Genomic DNA, 19,295 nt, shown 5'->3' on the forward strand with positions numbered 1-19,295 from the left:
CCCCCCCCCCCCCTCATCATTCCTGTCTCATTGTTGTGGCGGTGTTCAGTTATTATGTTTGGCTAGAATGGAACGTGTTTGTGTCTGTGCGCGCATGTGTTCGTGTCTGTGTGCCTGCACGTGTGCACGGACCGGCGTGTGTGTGTGTGTGTGTGTGTGTGTGTGTGTGTGTGTGTGTGGGCTCTTTTTCCTGGAGTGACCAGCATCTGTCTCCATGTACTCATAATATTTACACAGACTTCTGCTACAACCAGTTAGTCAAAAAACCAGTTCTTCACCATATCTGTCCAGATGCTATATATAGTGCCCTTTCATGCTCCCATGCACTCTTATGAATACTGGATTTAGAGAATAGTTGTGTGGAGTAAATGGGGTTTGCTACATGAAGCTGTGTGACATACAAGCATTATAATTCGTTTTGATGAAGTTCAATTACATTACACAACACCGCGTAAACGGATAACTTGTGAAAATAAGGCTGTTACCCTTGTTACTGATGCGTTTTGTCTCCATGCAAATATTTTTTGCCCCCGTTTCCCCAAAACTATCTTTTAGTTTCAGTGCGTCCATTCATGTGTTGTTGGGGGGTTTTTATTTAAAGAAGAAAAAAAAACTATATATATATATATATAATGCGTGGTGGCCGGGCTCTCTTCTGGTTTGGTATGAATGGACCATAAAGCGGATATTTTCACGTGTGGTTGGTGTAGACGTGTATTTTCTGCCAATTTTTGTCTGAACTGAACAAACAAGATCAGCGTTCCGACTACCCGAACCAATTTGAAAACGACGGCGATGATGTTCGCACTTTTACATAATGCTTGATTGAAGAATAAGCGGGATAAAAACGTGATGATCTATAACTGGCCACGCGAGTTAGCTAGACACTCTGCCGTGCTATTGCTGAACGCGGGACTGAAATGGTGTGTGGTTCGGCGCTGGTATCCAAGAGCTGTGTGGTTCTGCTGGATTTTGTTTAGTTTTGGCCTTAAAAACCGGCAATTCCGACCTGAGAAACCGTGGTGTTAACACCGTAACCGGTTGGTCTCAGATGTGCTGGTCTTCAACGGAAAGGAGACTTGAGTTTGCGCGTTGAGAGCGAGGAGCTGGCTGTGTGTGTGTGTGGTTTTACTTTCAGCCACACAAAATCAGAAACTGGCACTCACGCAGCCCTGTGGCTTTTTCGGAAGCGAGCACAAAAGGGTTCAGTCTCTGCTTTTGATTATTTTGCTGACTCAAGGCTCTGCCATTTGTGTGCGTTTCTATGATTTACTGATCAGTCGAGCAGATACCAGACACCAGGTATCAGATGGCAGCCAGTGAGAGCGAGAGGCAGAGCGGATGGGGGAGGGTGAATTGGGGACGGGTGGGGTGGGGTGGCTGAGTGGTTCTTGTTTGTCCCTACGGACCACTGGTCAACGTGTTGTCCCTGCCTTAGTGTACCGCTCCAGGACGCAGAAAGAGCACGTGTTGATGGGGTTACATTGGTACATGTGCCTGGGTTGATCGACAGGCATGTCTGGAATGTTTATATCAACAACAATAATTATTATTTGTTGAGTTTCAGTACGTCCATAAAAATCTTTTTTTTTTTTTTTTTTTTCAGAAACGCTAAAAAACGTTCATGCTCTCTGCTGGTGAAGAATGAATGGATAATAAAAACTGATATTTTCCATCTGCTTTAGTGTTTGTGCATACATTATTTCCTGCCAATTTCCAATTTAATCGCATAATGATCTGATGATGATAATAATATGTATAACTTGTTATTTAACTGACACTTTTATCCAAGGCGACATACAGTTGCTTAGACTAAGCAGGGGACAATCCTCCCTGGAGCAATGTGGGGTTAAGGGCCTTGCTCAAGGACCCAATAGCTGTGCGGATCTTATTGTGGCTACCCCGGGGCTTGAACCAACAACCTTCCAGGTCCCAGTCACGTACGTTAGACACTAGGCTACAGGCTGCACCTGTTTATGTGAAACACAAGTATTTCTTTATTATAATGGTGATTTGTCCATTTTCCTTGTCTGTCTGTAGCCACGGCAACAAGGAAGTCTTCTCCTGCCAGGGAATCCAGCTGGCGGTGAAGTACTTCCTGGACAGAGGTCACACAGACATCACAGTGTTTGTGCCCTCCTGGAGGAAGGAACAGCCCAGACCTGACGTACCTATCACAGGTGAGTGTGTGTGTGTGTGTGTGTGTGTATGAGAGTCTGTATGTGTGAGCATGTGCGTGAGTGTTTGGATGTATGAGAGTGTGTGTGAGAGAGAGTGTGTGTGTGTGTCTGTGTGTGTGTGTGTGTGTGTGTGTGTGAGAGTGTCTGTGTCTGTGTGTGTGTGTGTGTGAGAGAGAGAGAGAGTGTCTGTGTGTGTGTGTGTGAGAGAGAGTGTGTGTAAGAGAGAGAGAGTGTCTGTGTGTGTGTGTGTCTGTGTGTGTGTGTGTGTGTGTGTGTGTGTGTGAGAGAGAGAGAGAGAGAGAGTGTGTGTGTGTGTGTGAGAGAGTGTCTCTGTGTGTGTGTGTGTGTGTGTGTGTGTGTGAGAGAGAGAGTGTGTGTGAGAGGCTTCATACCTGTGGTGGGAGGACATCCAGGCTTCATACCTGCATGCTCTGCATGCAGGTTTAGTTCTGTGATCTTGCCCTGTGGTATTGCGTTTGCGCTGTGTACAGGTGATCGTGCTGTGATCTTGTTCTGTGGTATTGTGCTTGCGCTGTGTGCAGGTTTAGTGCTGTGTTCTTGTTATGTGGTATTGTGCTTGCGCTGTGTGCAGGTTTAGTGCTGTGTTCTTGTTCTGTGGTATTGTGCTTGCGCTGTGTGCAGGTTTAGTGCTGTGTTCTTGTTCTGTGGTATTGTGCTTGCGCTGTGTGCAGGTTTAGTGCTGTGTTCTTGTTCTGTGGTATTGTGCTTGCGCTGTGTGCAGGTTTAGTGCTGTGTTCTTGCCCTGTGGTATTGCGTTTGCGCTGTGTACAGGTGATCGTGCTGTGTTCTTGTTCTGTGGTACTGTGCTTGCTCTGTGTGCAGGTCATCGTGCCTGCCGTTTCCCTTGACCTTGTTTAAGCTTTCACTTCCTGTTACACTTCAGGAGTTTCGCTCCTGTGTGAGAATTTCCACGTTGGGCCAGCAGGTCCTGTTTCGTCGTCCTCTTGGTAGAGGACGCTGGAGGGGCAGTGTTGACAGGGAGGGCGGCGTGCGGGGAAAGGTCGGATTCAATCGGAGAACCAGGAAGCGTTTCGCCGGGGAAAACCCCAGCAGGAAGTTTTTCTCAGAAAGGAAACCGGAGCGTGCTCTCTCGCTCTCTCTCGCTTTATATCTCTGAACTTTGTCTCGTTTACCTGACTCACCTGCGAGCTGGCGGAGGGGAATGGGGGGTGGTGATTTGCATAATTAGGTGTTTTCCACGTTTTCTACAGTCAGGCGCTGCCGATGTGGCTTAAGAGAAGAATGTGAGTGGAGTCGTTTCCCTGTTGAAGCCTGTTTTTATTGTCATTTTTTTTACCTTTTTGTAAAATGATCAGCGTATTTAATGTGTTTTGTTTTGGTTTTTTTGTTTGAGCTATTGTGTCTGTGTCATTATACTTAACAAGGTCGAGGCCTGGACATTAATCCGTTAATAATGAGCAGGAGTTAAATTTAAAAACAGTTTTGAAGTTTCATAAAATGATGATAAAATGCGAGGATAAAAGGAAGATTAAGTTTACAGTATTGACCAGCAGGTGGTCAGCGTAACTGCTGGTTTGGCAGTGATATATAGCCTATATACTATACATACTGGGCATTGTCTGTGGACGGGCTGACGGTGAACTGACTTGGCCTGACTTGATGCGTTGCCCAGGCAACACTGTATGTCCAGTATGCGGTGATGGGAATGTGCTCCACAGTCGGTGATGTCACTCCTCTATGAAGCAACGGGATTGGTTATCTGAGCGGTGACCCTTGACCCCGCAGACGAAGTCGGGGTTTTGATTCCTGCCGTGGCCCTTCCTGTCCCGACTCTGTCTGACCCTTTCCCTCCGTCTGAATTAAAGAAGGTGAAACGGAGGTTCGAGCAGCGCTAGCATCTGCGATATGCCGTATACACGAGTAGAACTGACTCCTAAAATGAGGAGGGGGGGGGGCCTCAAATCAGGATGCGCGCCTCTGTGTGAGAAGGAGACTGATGGGAGGGGAAGGGGAAATTCACAGACGACGTTTGATCTACGCACGGCTGCGACACGATGACGTAAAACCTCATCAAATCTCCTGGATGGGGGAAAAAACGCGTTGGTGTGAAAATGCGTGTTCGTATGGCTATGAAGAGTTGACTAATTTGTGGGAATTTCATTTTAGATTTCAGCTTTGTCTTTAAGTGGGGGGGGAAACACAGAGGAGGAGGGCAGACCGCTCGCCTTGTTTTAAAGAGTGAAAGAACTAAGCGAGTGTCCTTGAAGGGCCCAGTCAAAGTCGAGTTCTGACCTGCGTCCCGTAGCGCATCTGGGACCAGACTGAGGAATCCTCACCCCAGCTGACAGAGCCAATTTGCTGTGAAGAATGGGAGATCATTGAACCTCCCCGCAGTGTTAGAAGCGATGTTTCCAAAAAGACCTGAAGCTGTTATTCACACTCCCAGGTGTGAGTCTGAGGTAATCTGTATCAGCAGGAGCGTGTCTGTCTGTGTGTGTGTCTGTGCATGCATCTCTGTATGTGTGTGTGTGCATACGCGTCTGTGTGTGTGTGTGTGTCTGTGTGTGTGCATACGCGTCTGTGTGTGTGTGTGTGTGTGTGTGCATGCATCTCTCTGTGTGTGGGTGTGTGTACGCACGTGTCAGTGTGTGCCCGCATCAGTGTGTGTTATCCAGCTAACTCAGTAATCCTACTTTGTGGGTTTTACTCAGTGCAGTTATCCAGCTAACTCAGTAATCCTGTTTTGTGGGTTTTACTCAGTGCAGTTATCCAGCTAACTCGGTAATCCTGCTTTGTGGGTTTTACTCAGTGCAGTAATCCTGCTTTGTGGGTTTTACCCAGTGCAGTTATCCAGCTAACTCAGTAATCCTGTTTTGTGGGTTTTACCCAGTGCAGTTATCCAGCTAACTCAGTAATCCTGTTTTGTGGGTTTTACTCAGTGCAGTTATCCAGCTAACTCGGTAATCCTGCTTTGTGGGTTTTACCCAGTGCAGTTAATCAGCTAAATCAGTAATCCTGCTTTGTGGAACCGGGCCCAGAAGAGTGTACTTGCTTGCTTTCTCTTGAAGAATATCCCTTTAGTCTTCCTAAGGTTAAGAGGTGATTTAGTCGAGAGGGCTCTCTCTGGTGCTCCCCGGAGCGTGACCGCGGTCTTGCTGTCCCCTGCAGATCAGCACGTCCTGCGGACTCTGGAGAAGAAGAAGATCATGGTGTTCACGCCCTCCCGGCGCGTCGGGGGCAAGAGGGTGGTCTGCTACGACGACCGCTTCATCGTCAAGCTGGCGTACGAGTCGGGCGGCGTGATCGTGTCCAACGACACGTACCGGGACCTGCAGAGCGAGAGGCCGGAGTGGAAGCGCTGCGTGGAGGAGCAGCTGCTCATGTACTCCTTCGTCAACGACAAGTGAGCTCTCCCTCTCTCCCTCCCTCTCCCTCTCTCTTTCCCTCTCTCTCCCTCTCTTTCTCTCTTTCTCTCTTTCTCTCTCTCCCTCTCTCTCCCTCTGTTTCTCTCTCTCTCTCCCCCTCTCTCACTCTTTTTCTCTCTCTCCCTCACTCTCCCTCTTTCTCTCTCTCCCTCACTCTCCCTCTTTCTCTCTCTCCCCCTCTCTCCCTCCCTCTCCCTCTTTCTCTCTCTCTCCCTCTCTCCCTCCCTCTCCCTCTTTGTCTCTCTCTCTCTTTCTCTCTCCCTCCCTCTCCCTGTTTCTCTCTCTCTCCCTCTCTCACTCTTTTTCTTTCTCTCCCTCTCTCTCTCTCCCTCCCTCTTTCTTTCTCTCTCTCCCTCTCTTTCTCTCTGTCTCTGTCTGTCTTTGCTCTCTCCCTCTCCCTCTCTTTCTTTCTCCCTCTCTCCCTCTCTCTCTCTTTCTCTCTCCCTCTCTGTCTCTCTCTGTCTCTTGCTCTCTCTCTCCCTCTCTCCCTCTCTTTCTTTCTCCCTCTCTCCCTCTCTCTCTCTTTCTATCTCCCTCTCTTTCTCTCTCTGTCTGTCTCTTGCTCTCTCTTTCTCTCTCTCTGTCTCTTGCTCTCTCTCCCTCTCTTTCTTTCTCCCTCTCTCCCTCTCTCTTTCTCTCTCCCTCTTTCTCTCTCTTTCTCCCCCTCACTCTCCCTCTCCCCTCATTCTCCCTTCCTCTCTTTCTCTCTCTGTTACCTTTGTCAGCGACAAGTGAGCCACATGCTAAACGTGCAAACAGAAGAGCAATCTCTCCTCTCTCTGTCCCTCTCTCACTCTCTCTCACTCTCTCACTCTCTCACTCTCTCTCCATTAAAACATTTTATTGGCAGGAAGTATACAGTATTTGTAAATAGTGATCTCTCTCCCTCTTTCTCCATTAAAGCTTTATTGGGAGGAAGTACATGTGCAAACAGATAATTAATCTTCCCCTCTCCCTCTCTCTCCCCCTCTCCCTCTCCCTCTCCCTCTCCCTCTCCCTCTCTCTCTCCCTCTCTCTCTCTCTCTCTCTCCCAGGTTCATGCCTCCTGACGACCCGTTGGGCCGGCACGGTCCCAGCCTGGAGAACTTCCTCCGGAAGAAGCCGCTGGTGCCAGAACCGAAACGCCAGCCCTGTCCCTATGGTAACCGTCCCAGACGAGCCCCCAATATGTTACGACCAGCCCCCTTTGCCAGTCCCAAAACGTTAAACGTTTTTTAAAAATAGATGAATTTATTAACAAAAACAAACAACACGGGCACCATGGAACCCTGATGGTAGCTGTTCTCTTGAGTTCCTGCCTCAGAAGTCTTCATATAGGGTTCCCCGCAGGTGCCTCCAATCCTGCGATCAAAGTTAAAACCACCCGGCACACCAGACTCAGTCCCCCAGGGGACAGCAGAGAGTCCTGGGGACGTAACGGCGCGCTGTGCTCTTCTCTTCCAGGGAAGAAGTGCACGTACGGGATCAAGTGCAAGTTCCACCACCAGGACCGCGCCCACCAGTCGCATCGCTCCCTGGCTGACGAGCTCCGAGCCAACGCCAAGCTCTCCTCCCTGAAGGACGACCGGAGGGCCTCCTCCTCATCGGCCAAAAAGCCGGGCCCCGCCGACCCCGGCCCGACCCCCCTCTCCCTGGGCCAGGAGCTGGAGCACAGGCTGAGTCTGGAGCAGCGTGCGTCGCTGAAGGGTCCCCACCACGTCAGCGAGAACGTGCTGCTCCCCCGCCCCCATCACGCCCGCAGGCCCGCCTCCAAGAAGGGCACGGCAGCCAATCCCCACTCTGACTCCGCCTACCTCAATACCTCCTCCCAGGAGCGTCTGGATTCCGGCCTGGGTTCTTACGACAGTCAGTACTCCGAGGTCTCCAGGGGTTACGGAGACCCCCACACCGGCCCCTGCTCTTCATCCTTCTCCTCCTCTTCCTCCTCCTGCTCCTCCTGCAGGTCTCCTCAGCGCTATGCCCAGCACCACCCACCAGACGGACAAAATGGCCGCCACGTCCCAGACGGACAAAATGGCCGCCACCTCCCAGACAGACAAAATGGCCGCCAGGCTTGCAACTGTTGCCCTCACTTGCCCCCGCCCACTTGTGCTCAGCACTACGGCCAAGGCCCCGCCCCCTGCCAGCCTTGCTACCCCCCCGGGTACAGGGGCTCCCTGTACCCACCCCCCTACAGCCTCCCCGCCAGCTTTCCCCAAATCCATGCGGGACCCCAGAAGTACTGGTCTGACCCGTTCCAGCCCATCCCACAACAGACCCGTTCGGCCAACAGCCTCCCGAACCACCACAGGATGCCCGCAGAGCAAGGCATGATGGGAGTTTACGGGGGGGACCAGCGCCACTGGGCCCCGGCCCCCCCGGCCCCTCCCCAGGCCCCCTTCCAGGCCGAACGGGAGGAGGTCCGAAAGAAGCTCCAGGCAATCTTCCCCCCCTGTCAGGTGGACAAGGTCATGGGCATGTTCCCCCACGTGCTGGACCCCCAGGCCCTCGCTGCCGAAATCCTCACGCTGAAGTCGCAGGGAGGGGCGCTGTGATGTGGGGCTTTTAGCCCCCCTCCCCTCCCCTCCCCTCCCCTCCCCTCCCATCCGCGGTGACACAGAACCCTGGCCCAGGCCTCTCCTGTGGCGGCCATCTTGCCTCGCCTGTGGCGGCCATTTTGCCTTGTTCTTACTCTCCGGGTTGCTGTTGGGAGCCCGAGGATCTTTCCTTCCCTCAGTGACGCCCGGAGGGCAGTGCCTTTCCGAACGAGAGAACTACCAGCGACAGACTGGCAAACCAGCTAGCTGAGCAACATAGCTACGGATAGATTTAATAAAAAATTACATTAAAGTATAAAATGCCCGTGAAGACGTATGCACACATCGTCTGTGGCTGGCTGAGCTGAGCCCATTGGCCGACCTGCTGTTTGCAGTTGTCACTGAGGGAAGGCCAGGACTGTGGTTGGGCCTTTTGCGACCTCCGGAGAAAGCCGTTTGCTTTCATATGCCTTGCTTGCCATTCTTATTAAAAATAATAAAAATTTTAAAAAAAATTAAAAGAATGATTGTTTGATCCTGTAGTGTGTTGGGCCCTTGAGCAAGGCCCTTAACCTCACATTGCTCCAGGCAGAATTGGCTCCCGCTTAGGCTAATTAACTGTATGTTGGATAAAAGTGGCAGCAAAATAACATGTAACGTGTGATGTAAATGGATCTTGTTATGGCTGTTGTTACTCCTGTTGCTAGGTGTGTACTGTTCCCAAATGTCCCGGATCAAATGGATCTGGAGATTAGTGTTCACGAATTACTCTTGTTTTCTTTTTAAATACAAGCACAGGGAAGTCTTTGCATTTCCAAATAGTGCTCCCTTGATTTATGTAGAGCAATAGGCTTCCATTGCATTCCATTTCTTTTTTCACAATGCAAATGCGTCAGATTTTTGGACCTTCCCACAGCAGTTGATGTTAAATTTATTATCTTCTATATATAATATTTAATTAGATTTCAAATGAAAAGCCCTCTGGGCATTTTTAATCGCTGGGTCATGAGTGGACCAATTTTTTCTCAGGATTCGTGTAGTCATGTTGTGACTCTCTTTTCCGTTTAGTCTGTGAAGGAATGTATCGGTGAACGTGTTGGGCTGATGCTTTCGCATTTGTTTTTAAGCAAGTGCAGTGGCACAGAACACTGGCACAGCTATTTGTGAGCAGCCTAACTCTTGCTTGGGCATGCCGACCTGTATTTTGCCATTGGAGATCCACCGCAATCTTGACACCGATGTTTGTGACACTCAGCGCTGAAATATGCGTGACAGGAGCGAACAGATGCCGGCGTTCCCCATTCACAAAGAGCTAGTCTCCTGCTCAGCCCGTTCGAAGGTTTTACAAAGGTGCGACGTGCGTGTGTCTTTGTATACATTTTACACAGAGTGGGCAGTGCGGGCGCAATTATCCTCTGCCCTTAGATTCTGCCGGTGTTATTTCTGGGTATACGGTACAGAGTGTTCGGTTTAGACTCGCTGTGTGTTTTTCCGGCATAGGCTACATATAGGCTTCAAAGACTGGTTTTAATTCACTTGAGACGCTGACTCGACAGACCTGCATACGCGATTAATCTGACGTGGAAATCAGAATAGGCTACCCCCGATAATTGTCCTCCACGTCAAGAGGTTCGTAAGGCACGTTACAGAAGTCAACGCCGTCGGTGCTGAATCATGGCGGGCTCAAAAGCGAACGGGCCATTGCCTTTGTCGGTCCAATGTCGTAAATTAACAACGTTTACGGTTCCCTTTTCGGCTCAGAGTTCACCAAGCTTTTGTTGGAATTTATACAAGCACTTTAACATCAGAAATTAAAAGTACAGGTAAAGTATACCGTCACTGATTGTGCAGAGTATCTCTTTATCTTGCTAGTATCAATGCACGGTCAGTGCACGCTCGGGCACTTATAATTGTCGTTAATAAAGCTAATATTGCCCATGTATTTGCACGTAGTAATGTACAGATGTTAGCACCTGCCATGTGAATGTTTTGCTTATTTGGCTGTAACATTTTTGGTCTAAAACAGGCTTGTTTTGACAAGTTCCGCAACAGTGGATTGTTGATGCATATTGTATCTTTTTGTATGTACCCTTCATCGTTTGGTGTTTCATGACCAAAACACCAAAAACAAAAAGAATAATAGCTAGGGTGTAAAAAAGGATCGGTTGGACTTCCATTTGCCATATCCTTGCCTTGTTTATAGCGTTTTTGTGAAGGTGATGGTGTTTTTTTGTTTGTTTGTTTTTTACATTTAATTTGGTGGCAGTGTACAGTAAGTTCCATTGCCTCTCCAAGCATGTCATGTAATTTAAGGCTGCGATTTTATCCTGAGGGTCATGGATTTTGTGAAATAAATTGATTTGTGAAAATCTAAAAATTAACTATATGTAGAAGGAGGGGTTGGGCAAACGACCATTTCAAAAGGATGGGCTCTGTCCAAATGTTTTTCTTACAGACTCCACCTTTGGGTTGCGTTTGCTAATAACTGTTATCGTGAGAACTGTGTACGCGTAATTCCTAGAAGAAGCTCGTAGAATGATCAGCCAATTACCCAATAGCAAACCAGACGAGAGGAACTAGTTTCAGTGTCTTTAGGGAATGTTTCATGGAGGTGTCGAAAGAATGGCATTTCGTACATACGATATGTCCCCGAAGACGGCGAGCCAAAAGTCGCAATTGCGAGCTGTGCTTTGCATATAAGAGCTATATTGTTGTATCTTGTTCTGACACAATCCCTGTTGGCTAAGAAAAATCTTCACAATATATTACACCAGACGTGAAACCTGTATTACTGGTTCGCATTTTTATTTATTTTATTTTATCAATTTAGTCTGTTTTGTGGCCTATCCCAGCAATGCTAAACAAATCTCAGACCCATTTCAGATATTACCTTTAATTCTTTCAGTCCCAAATTACATGGCACTGTCAACCTTATACTTTCTAAACCAATCAAAATTATTGCTGTACTATCGTTTCAAGCCACGATTAAAATCCTACTAATTCCTGAACTTTCAGCATTTTCAACCAAAGCCCAACCCCCTTGGCTCCACCCAACGAATCCCTCTTCATATTGGGCTTGGGACTGAAAGGGTTAAGGTAGCCATACGCTGTTGACATGGTTTCTTATAAACATTTTTGTTTTGTCATTAAAATAGCTGGTCTCTCCGTGTCATGGAGGGCTGTGTGTGTGCTGGCCTCTCAGTGCCATGGAGGGCTGTGTGTGTGCTGGTCTCTCAGTGCCATGGAGTTCTGTGTGTGTGCTGGTCTCTCAGTGCCATGGAGTTCTGTGTGTGTGCTGGTCTCTCAGTGCCATGGAGGCCCGTGTGTGTGTCGGTTTTTATTCCAGCCACAGATCTATTTATATAATTCGTTTAATTACTTGCTGAATTAGGGCTGTAGGTTTTCACATAATGTAGTCGAATGTATATAAAGTGAAATGTGTTGTTCATGTTGTCTAAATAACTCTTGCATGTATTCTGTTCTGCTTTAATGCGTTAAAGGCATCCGCCTGAATGAGTAATTGGAATAAATTAAGGCAGCATTAATTGGTTGGAGTGAAAAACCTGCATTCTGTACACACGGCCCTCCATGGCATTGGGTTTGAGACTAAAGTGTTGTGCTAGCACAAGCCTCTTCACATACTGCGTGAGGCCAGTGTGAGGGAGTCTGGATGACTCCCGCGAGTCTTATACATGATTTTATTCGTATATCTCCTCTGTACAGGCACTGTGTGTCAGAATTATGCAGTGGTCACTTGAAAATGACCCGGCACGGTAAAGTTTTAATTTTGTGTGTGATTAGAAATGAGCGCCTCTGAGCACAGAATTCTCCATGTTAGAAACACGGCTTGCTGTGCGTGTGTCTGGATCTGTTTCACGGCCCCATGCAAGTCTAACGCGAGACTAAATTCAATTTCAAATGGAAATTGTCTGTACAAAACTGAACTCAGTCCAGGATATGCAGCGTCAGCTTATGTGGTCTATGTTTGAATCTCTCTGAGAAATATGTGTGTGTGTGTGTGTGTGTGTGTGTGTGTGTGTGTGTGTGTGAGCGATTAAAAGTGTAAGATTTTTACGGATCAAAGAACGCACTGCAAAATAATATTTGAATGTATTTAATCCTCTGTATTGTTAAACTGGAAAATCATGTTACGCTTACAAAAAAGAATAAAAATATTGTGTTCGCTTCTTCCATTGTCCTGATTCTTAACGTCTTGCTGGTAATTGCCCATGAGTACTTTTACAAATGTGGTATGCACCAACAACAACACCAACAAAAAAGGTGCATTTGAACTAGAACAATGCACTGATTGCTGCCGGACCATAGAGCCCATTCCGTGCACTAGAACAGCCATAACAGCTACCAGACCACAGAGCACATCCATGCACTAGAACAGAGGCTTAACAGATACCAGACAATAGATCTCATCTAGGCCTATAGCGTAGTGTTTAAGGTACATGACTGGGACCGGCAAGGTCGGTGGTTCATTCCCCGGTGTAGCCACAGTAAGATCCGCACAGCCGTTGAGCCCTTGAGCAAGGCCCTTAACCCTGCATTGCTCCAGGGGAGGACTGTGTCCTGCTTAGTCTATTCAACTATACGTCGCTCTCTGCAAAATGCCATTAATGTAATGTTAACAGATACCAGACCATAGAGCCCATTCCTTGCCCTAGAGCAGAGCAGTTACACAACCCCGATTCTACTAATCGGTGTAATAGCTTGGTTGGAACAAAGGTTTGCACCCACACCTTTCTGAGTAGGAGATTGTGTGGTCTCATATTCCAGTCAGTATAGCAGAGATACTCAAACTATTTCAACACTGCAGACTTGGTTATGCTGATTTGACAGAGCTGGTTGCTGCTCTGTTTCCACCAGCCACACCTGGCCTGCTTGACTGATCAGCTCACATCCATCACATTACATTAGTTATTTAGCTGACAGGGCATCACTCAAGTGCCCAACAGCTGTGCGGATCTTACCATGGCAACACCATGGTAAATACAAGCACCATGGCTTGAACCACTAACCTTCCACGTCACAGTAAGCCACTAGGCTACAGGCTGCAACCTGCATGCTTGTTCATTTGTATGTAGGTGGTTTTTTTTTGGCTTGTCATGAAATTAGATTGACTGTAGACTTCCTATTTTGCCTACTAAGCACAAGCTTGAGATTAGTCACCTACACTGGTTTCTGGGGGCTATTAAAGCATGTTAATTATTCACTCCGAGGCGCAAATTGACTGATGAATGCCCTGTCATTGCCATGAACAGGAGCCGCTGGAGGCGTTGATTCAGGATTCTTTCCTTTCGTTGTGTTATTTTTGGCTAAAAGGCGTCAAATGTCAAGATAGTATGACAGATTTTTTTAAATGGTATGTCGTGAATACGCTATATTAAGTTTTTATTATGCTCCATGAATGGCTAAATGAAAATGAAACATTAAAGGCATCGCCAAAGGGAGGGAAATGAAGATGAAGGACGATGAAGAACGGTGTCCCCTGTTTTGACCAGGGATGGAGAAGGCGGACTGTATCAGTTTCTGGATTTGACACCAACTTCTGCTCTTAGTGCTTTAATTAGCCCAATCGTTTACATAATCTGTCATTTTCAGCCACATTCTGTGATATCGACAGCACCTGATGAATGTTCTTGTCTGGGAGCATTACACTGTGGTCTAACTCACTGAGTATGAGTGAATCGGTCACGGTGCGTACGGCTAATTAGCTAATTGAGTCAGGGTAACTGGTGGCAGAAAAATCCTGCACACACACCGACTGGAGTTGCCCAGCCCTGGTTTAGTACTGCAAAATGACTAGATTTATATAGCGCTTTTATCCAAAGCACTTTACAAGTGATGCTTCTCATTCACCCAATCACACACACACACACACACACACACACACACACACACACACACACACACACACACACACACACCACACACACACAAACGAAGGAAAGCTGCCATGCAAGCCACCAACCAGCTCGTCGGGAGCAATTGGGGGTTGGGTGACTTGCTCAGGAACACTTCGACACACCCAGGGTGGGGGATCAAACCGGCAACCTCATTCTCAATATGTCTACTTCAATATCCAATACTCAAAACATGTAAGTAAGCAAATCAGTGCTCCTGACAGCTAGCTTGAAAGCAAGCCAGCGAGCTACTTTGCACGTTCTGCCTTTATTGGGACGACAGTAAGTACAATAAGTTTCCCCCCTCTAGCGAATTCCTGGATGTAAATACCCTCAAATGGTGACAGTCTGCCTTTTAACCTCATATTCGTTATGTTGTTTAAATTCCAATGTGCTGGAGTGCATGTATTTTTGTTGGGGTTTTTTTTTTTTTGCAAAATAGCAAAAGTGTCAGTCATATGTCTTAAAGGTTATGTGAACTGATACTTAAAAAAACACAGAGAGATGAGTTTGCTGGCTTCAATCACACTCCTGACAGGAAAAGAGTAAGAACACACACCCAAAAATGTGCTCATTAACAGTCCATTAATCAAAGATGTGCTTATTAATGGTTCATTAATAAAAAACTGAAAAATAAAAATCACACAATTAGTCTCCATCAGTCGTTTACCTCATATGCTATTTGGGGGCTTAGGAATGGCGTTTCCCATTTTTATTCCCTTCTGTTTACTATGTAAAGTGTTTTTGTGACAGTCTACTGTGAAAAAGGCTGTATAAATAAAAATTGAATAGAATGGAATGGAATGTGCCTTCATCGTGGTCCACAGCAAAAGGACCTGGGGCTTCACAGCACCTGGAGAATGACAAGGCTTATGTCTACAGAACATGAGAGCTGCAGCATATCCATATGATTTATGGAAATTATAATATGCCATTCAGGGCTGTTTGAACAGGACACCCCCTAAAAAACGTCAGCTATACAAAGATGCAAATTTGGCCAACTGCAGTTGCAAAATCAAGAAATCCTGACAATCCTGGCTTATTTATGGATGCTCGAGAATTACAGGGCTTCTTTACTTTGTCCCAGTTCTCCGATCTCAGTCTATGCAACATTTGGAAAAATGCGGAATTTGGAAATAAGTGAGATTTTGTGTTTTATCCAGTGATGATTTTACAGGGCACCAGTTGAGTCATTACATTATTGGCATTTGGCAGACGCTCTTATCCAGAGTAACGTACAGTTGATTAGACTAAGCAGGAGACTATCCTCCCCTGGAGCAATGCAGGGTTAAGGGCCTTGCTCAAGGGCCCAACGGCTCTGCGGATCTCATTGTGGCTACACCAGGGATCGAACCACCAACCTTGCGGGTCCCAGTCATGTACCTTAACCACTACACTACAGGCTGCCCCAGTCATGTACCTTAACCACTACGCTACAGGCTGCTCCAGTCATGTACCTTAACCACTACGCTACAGGCTGCCCCAGTCATGTACCTTAACCACTACGCTACAGGCTGCCCCAGTCATGTACCTTAACCACTACGCTACAGGCTGCCCCAGTCATGTACGTTAACCACTAGGCTACAGGCTGCCCAACTGAGTGGGCATAAATCCCTGCAAACACACGTGGCATGTACACTGCAAAAGGTCTGTCTTAAAAAGTATTTTAGTCTTCCAATGAGATGTAAAATCTTTTTAGTAGAAAATAAGTTTGTTTTACTGTTTGCTTGACAAGCAACATTTTCTTACCCCAAAGTCAATTCTTGGAATGAGTCAAACTCTCACCTCATTGGCAATCTTTTTGTCTTGCTTAGCAGCAAAAAAGTAATGGAAAGTCTAAAGCTTTAAATGTAAATACAAGCCTTAAAAACTATTTAAAATGCTGCATTCGACCGCTTCCACCAAACGGACTACGTGACTAAACTCTCAATCGATCTCACTTTTGCGCCGTCTCCTAGAACAGGGATGGGCAGGGACAGCCTTCAGGGGTCGGTGTGCCTTCAGGGGTGCCTTCAGGGGCCGATGTGCAAGCAGGCTTGCGTTTCCAGCAGAAATGACCTGATTGGCTGAACACACAAACAACACTGGTTCACTCGGTTAGATTAGATCACAGCGAAACGCTTCGAATAGCGACATAACAACAGCCTTCGGCTGTCAACGAGAGATGTAGACAAAATATCAAACGTTGCAAATGTATAGGGCTAGTTAGTTCATTAAGGGCAGAAGTTGGTTTGAAAACTAGCAACAGATACGGCCCTTTCTAGAAACTTCCAAACGTGGCATTCGTCTTATAGGCCTTTGACTGAAAACCTGCTCGTCGCCTCCTTCAGCCTCTTTGACAATCCACAGAATGCAAACTTATCTGTGGCGAGATTTCAGCCATACCTTCCCAGTTTAGCCCGCGCCTTCAGCCAGCACTGTCCGGTGAACTGACACGACCTAAACGGCCTGAGCTAATGAGCTGTCAATCATGAAAGTCACTGGCGCGATTCGTGTGTGGGACCTCTTAGATCAGTGTGAATTAGCATTAGTAACTATTGTAGTTGTTAATTAATCAGTCCGATGACCTGAACACTTCCATATTAATTGGTTGGAATGAAAGACGTCCCTCAATGGCAGCAGGTTTGAGACCACCATCTACCTGCAGACCCCATGGATCACAGGGGGAAGACGTGCTGTTACAATAAAATGGCACAAGTCAAACATGTCAGGCCTGCTGCCAATGAGTTTACTTTGGATGTGAGCCAAGCACCAAGGTAGAGTGTAGAGACAGAAAGTGAAAATCAGTACACTTAACTGACAGGCTGCTTGTTAGTTTCAGTGTCAGTATTCCTGTCTGATCGTTGGGTGATTTTCTACACAGTGAGGGGGCAATTTTGTGTCAATGTATATTCTTAATTATTAAATAAGTTAAATATTTTTTCAATTTTATTTACATTTTTGTATTTATTTAAAACCCCATCCCCACCCCCGCAACAGGGAGGCAGAGACACATGGGGCATGTTTAAATGTTTTGCTACATTTTGCTACGGTTTCTGTTTTCTCCCAATGGAAAAGCAATTTGCAACGCAATGTTCAGCATGCCATCGTTTCTGTTTGAATAAACGTTTTGTCGGGGCTGAACGTGGCCCAGATTCTACATATCAAAGTCTTGATTGAAGACCAGGATTAGCTAAGTACAGTAGTTGAATCAGGTGGGCTAAAACAAAAACCCACACCGTCCCTTTTCAGATGAGACTGGTCACAGATAAAGGTGCTTGCGTAATCAGACTATTGCCACAATCAGGGTAAGATCAGAGTATTAGCATGAATGCACCCGTTCTTCGCCTGTCCGCGCGGTTGCTTACTTTACCATGTAATATGGACAGGCCCTCATCTCGTGGTTTTCCGTCTGAAAAATGCGACACTGACAGTTGCTTAGGGCTACAAATCATTGCTCAATACACGTATTTTCTGCGGAGTTAAGTTGTTTACCGGGAGCTCGTTTGGTGAAAATGCCACGTGTCGTTTTTCATTCCGAACCCCTCCACCGCGATCTGAACATGAATCTTCCTGTTCTCACCTCATTTCCACTTAGCCGACTTGCGATTTATGGAGAGTTCTTCGAATTGACCTCCCCCCCCCTGACCTGTCTTTGTTTCGTTGTGACTACGAGCGAGCGAGCGAGGCTTCACCACGACGCTGCGTAATTATTATCTCCTTTCCTTTCCGGCCCCATAGATCACGCGCTGGGTTCACACCTGACTGTGAGCTGCGAAAAGCTGTTTTTAAAACCAGGCTCTTTGACTCCATGCGGTCGATAACGATGCCGTATACACTCGGTGACCACTTTATTAGGAGTAATAAACCTGTACACCAGCTCGTTAATGCAACCATCTCATCAGCCAATCATGTAGCAGCAACCCAATACATAAACGCGTGCAGGCATGGTTGGCTGGTTGAGAGGTTCAGTTGTTGTTCAGACCAAACATCAGAATGGGGGAAGAAATCTAAGCGCCTTTGACCGTGGAATGACTGCTGGTGCCCTACACGGTGGTTAGAGTTTCTCAGAAACTGCTGATCCCCTTGAATTTTACAGAGAATTGTGCGGAAAAAAACGTGGCCCAAAAAAACCTTGTTAATGAGACAGATCAGAGGATAATGACCACACTGGTTCAAGCTGACAGGAAGGCGACACTAACTCAAATAAGAGCACACAAGCGCATTAAATGTTTCTAATTGGTTGGTTGAATGCTAAATCTTCCTGTATTATCTACATTTTTGCTACCACGTAGCCGGCTTTATGGCCAATTAAGGCTATGTAAACATTCTCCAATCGTCTGTCAGTACCCTGCACGGAAACGTATCAGAAGCCAGCTGCTTTTGGATTTCCGAAAACCAACGCTGACGTGGAGACGTATAGACACATTAGAGCAAATATTTTGAAACCAGAAAGAAGATGCATGTCTTTGCTACGACAATAGACCACCGGTACAGTTCTAGAACATTCTTGGCAATTACAGTTCAGTCGAAAAGCAGCGAGAGGGAGCTGATCGTGCCCCGTCTACGGTTTTAATGGTCAAAAGCTCTTCAATCCAACATTTCTTACCGTTTCGTCTGAAAATTGTATTGTAGAAATTGCCTATAATGTTGTGTGTACTAACCGTATATGACGCCATTTATATGACATTGATATCTCGTAAGGAATTTATTAGAGCGAGTGAATGAACGCATGGTCTACATGGAATATACAACGTTACATTAAAGGTTATTGTGGCTGTTGCATTTATAACAGGCGGCATGTTGGGACCCGGCGTTCCAACGTGCCCCAGCTGCGCTAGTTATACTCCAGGACGGCTCACAGTTTCTACTTGCTCGCAATCTATACAGTCTCATAATTCACAAGACGGTTACTTAAATGGCGTATATTTTGAGTCTGTGGCGGTCACGGTTATTTAAAAAATTACTTTCGTGGCGCCAAAACGCAAAGAGGCACAGCGCTGTCACCACATTAACGTGACGTTGCGGGAAAGTTGGCCTCACCTATATTATCCTAAGCTCCCCGACGTATAGTACAGTATGTGCAAATTGAAACATACAAATTTGGCAGGCTGGAACCTGTTGCGATGTTTTCATGAGTTCGCGGACCACATACACACTCTTGGAAGCCTTGGGGGCTTTTTTTTTTTTTTTACAGAGATTTGTTAACATGCTCTTGAACTGGTGCTTAAGCCTCCAATTACTCGCTTTAAACATTTGAACTCGGTTTTAAGGACAGTGCTATTGTATACAGCTGATATA

General features: G+C 46.7%; 1 protein-coding gene across 2 annotated transcripts in view; it reads left to right on the forward strand.

Annotated features, from left to right (window-relative positions):
* LOC133107245 (ribonuclease ZC3H12A) overlaps positions 1-8,160 on the forward strand; it is a 14,391-nt gene extending 6,231 nt beyond the window's left edge. For both annotated transcript variants that reach the window (XM_061216213.1, XM_061216207.1), the window contains exons 3-6: positions 2,041-2,180; positions 5,331-5,565; positions 6,622-6,728; positions 7,031-8,160. In XM_061216213.1, the coding sequence (XP_061072197.1) occupies positions 2,041-2,180; positions 5,331-5,565; positions 6,622-6,728; positions 7,031-8,121 (1,573 nt within the window). In that variant the 3' untranslated portion in view covers positions 8,122-8,160. The remainder of the gene's footprint in view (positions 1-2,040; positions 2,181-5,330; positions 5,566-6,621; positions 6,729-7,030) is intronic.
* The last annotated feature ends 11,135 nt before the right edge of the window (positions 8,161-19,295 follow it).

Source organism: Conger conger, chromosome 1 (genome assembly GCF_963514075.1).
Source record: "Conger conger chromosome 1, fConCon1.1, whole genome shotgun sequence".
NCBI lineage: Eukaryota > Metazoa > Chordata > Actinopteri > Anguilliformes > Congridae > Conger > Conger conger.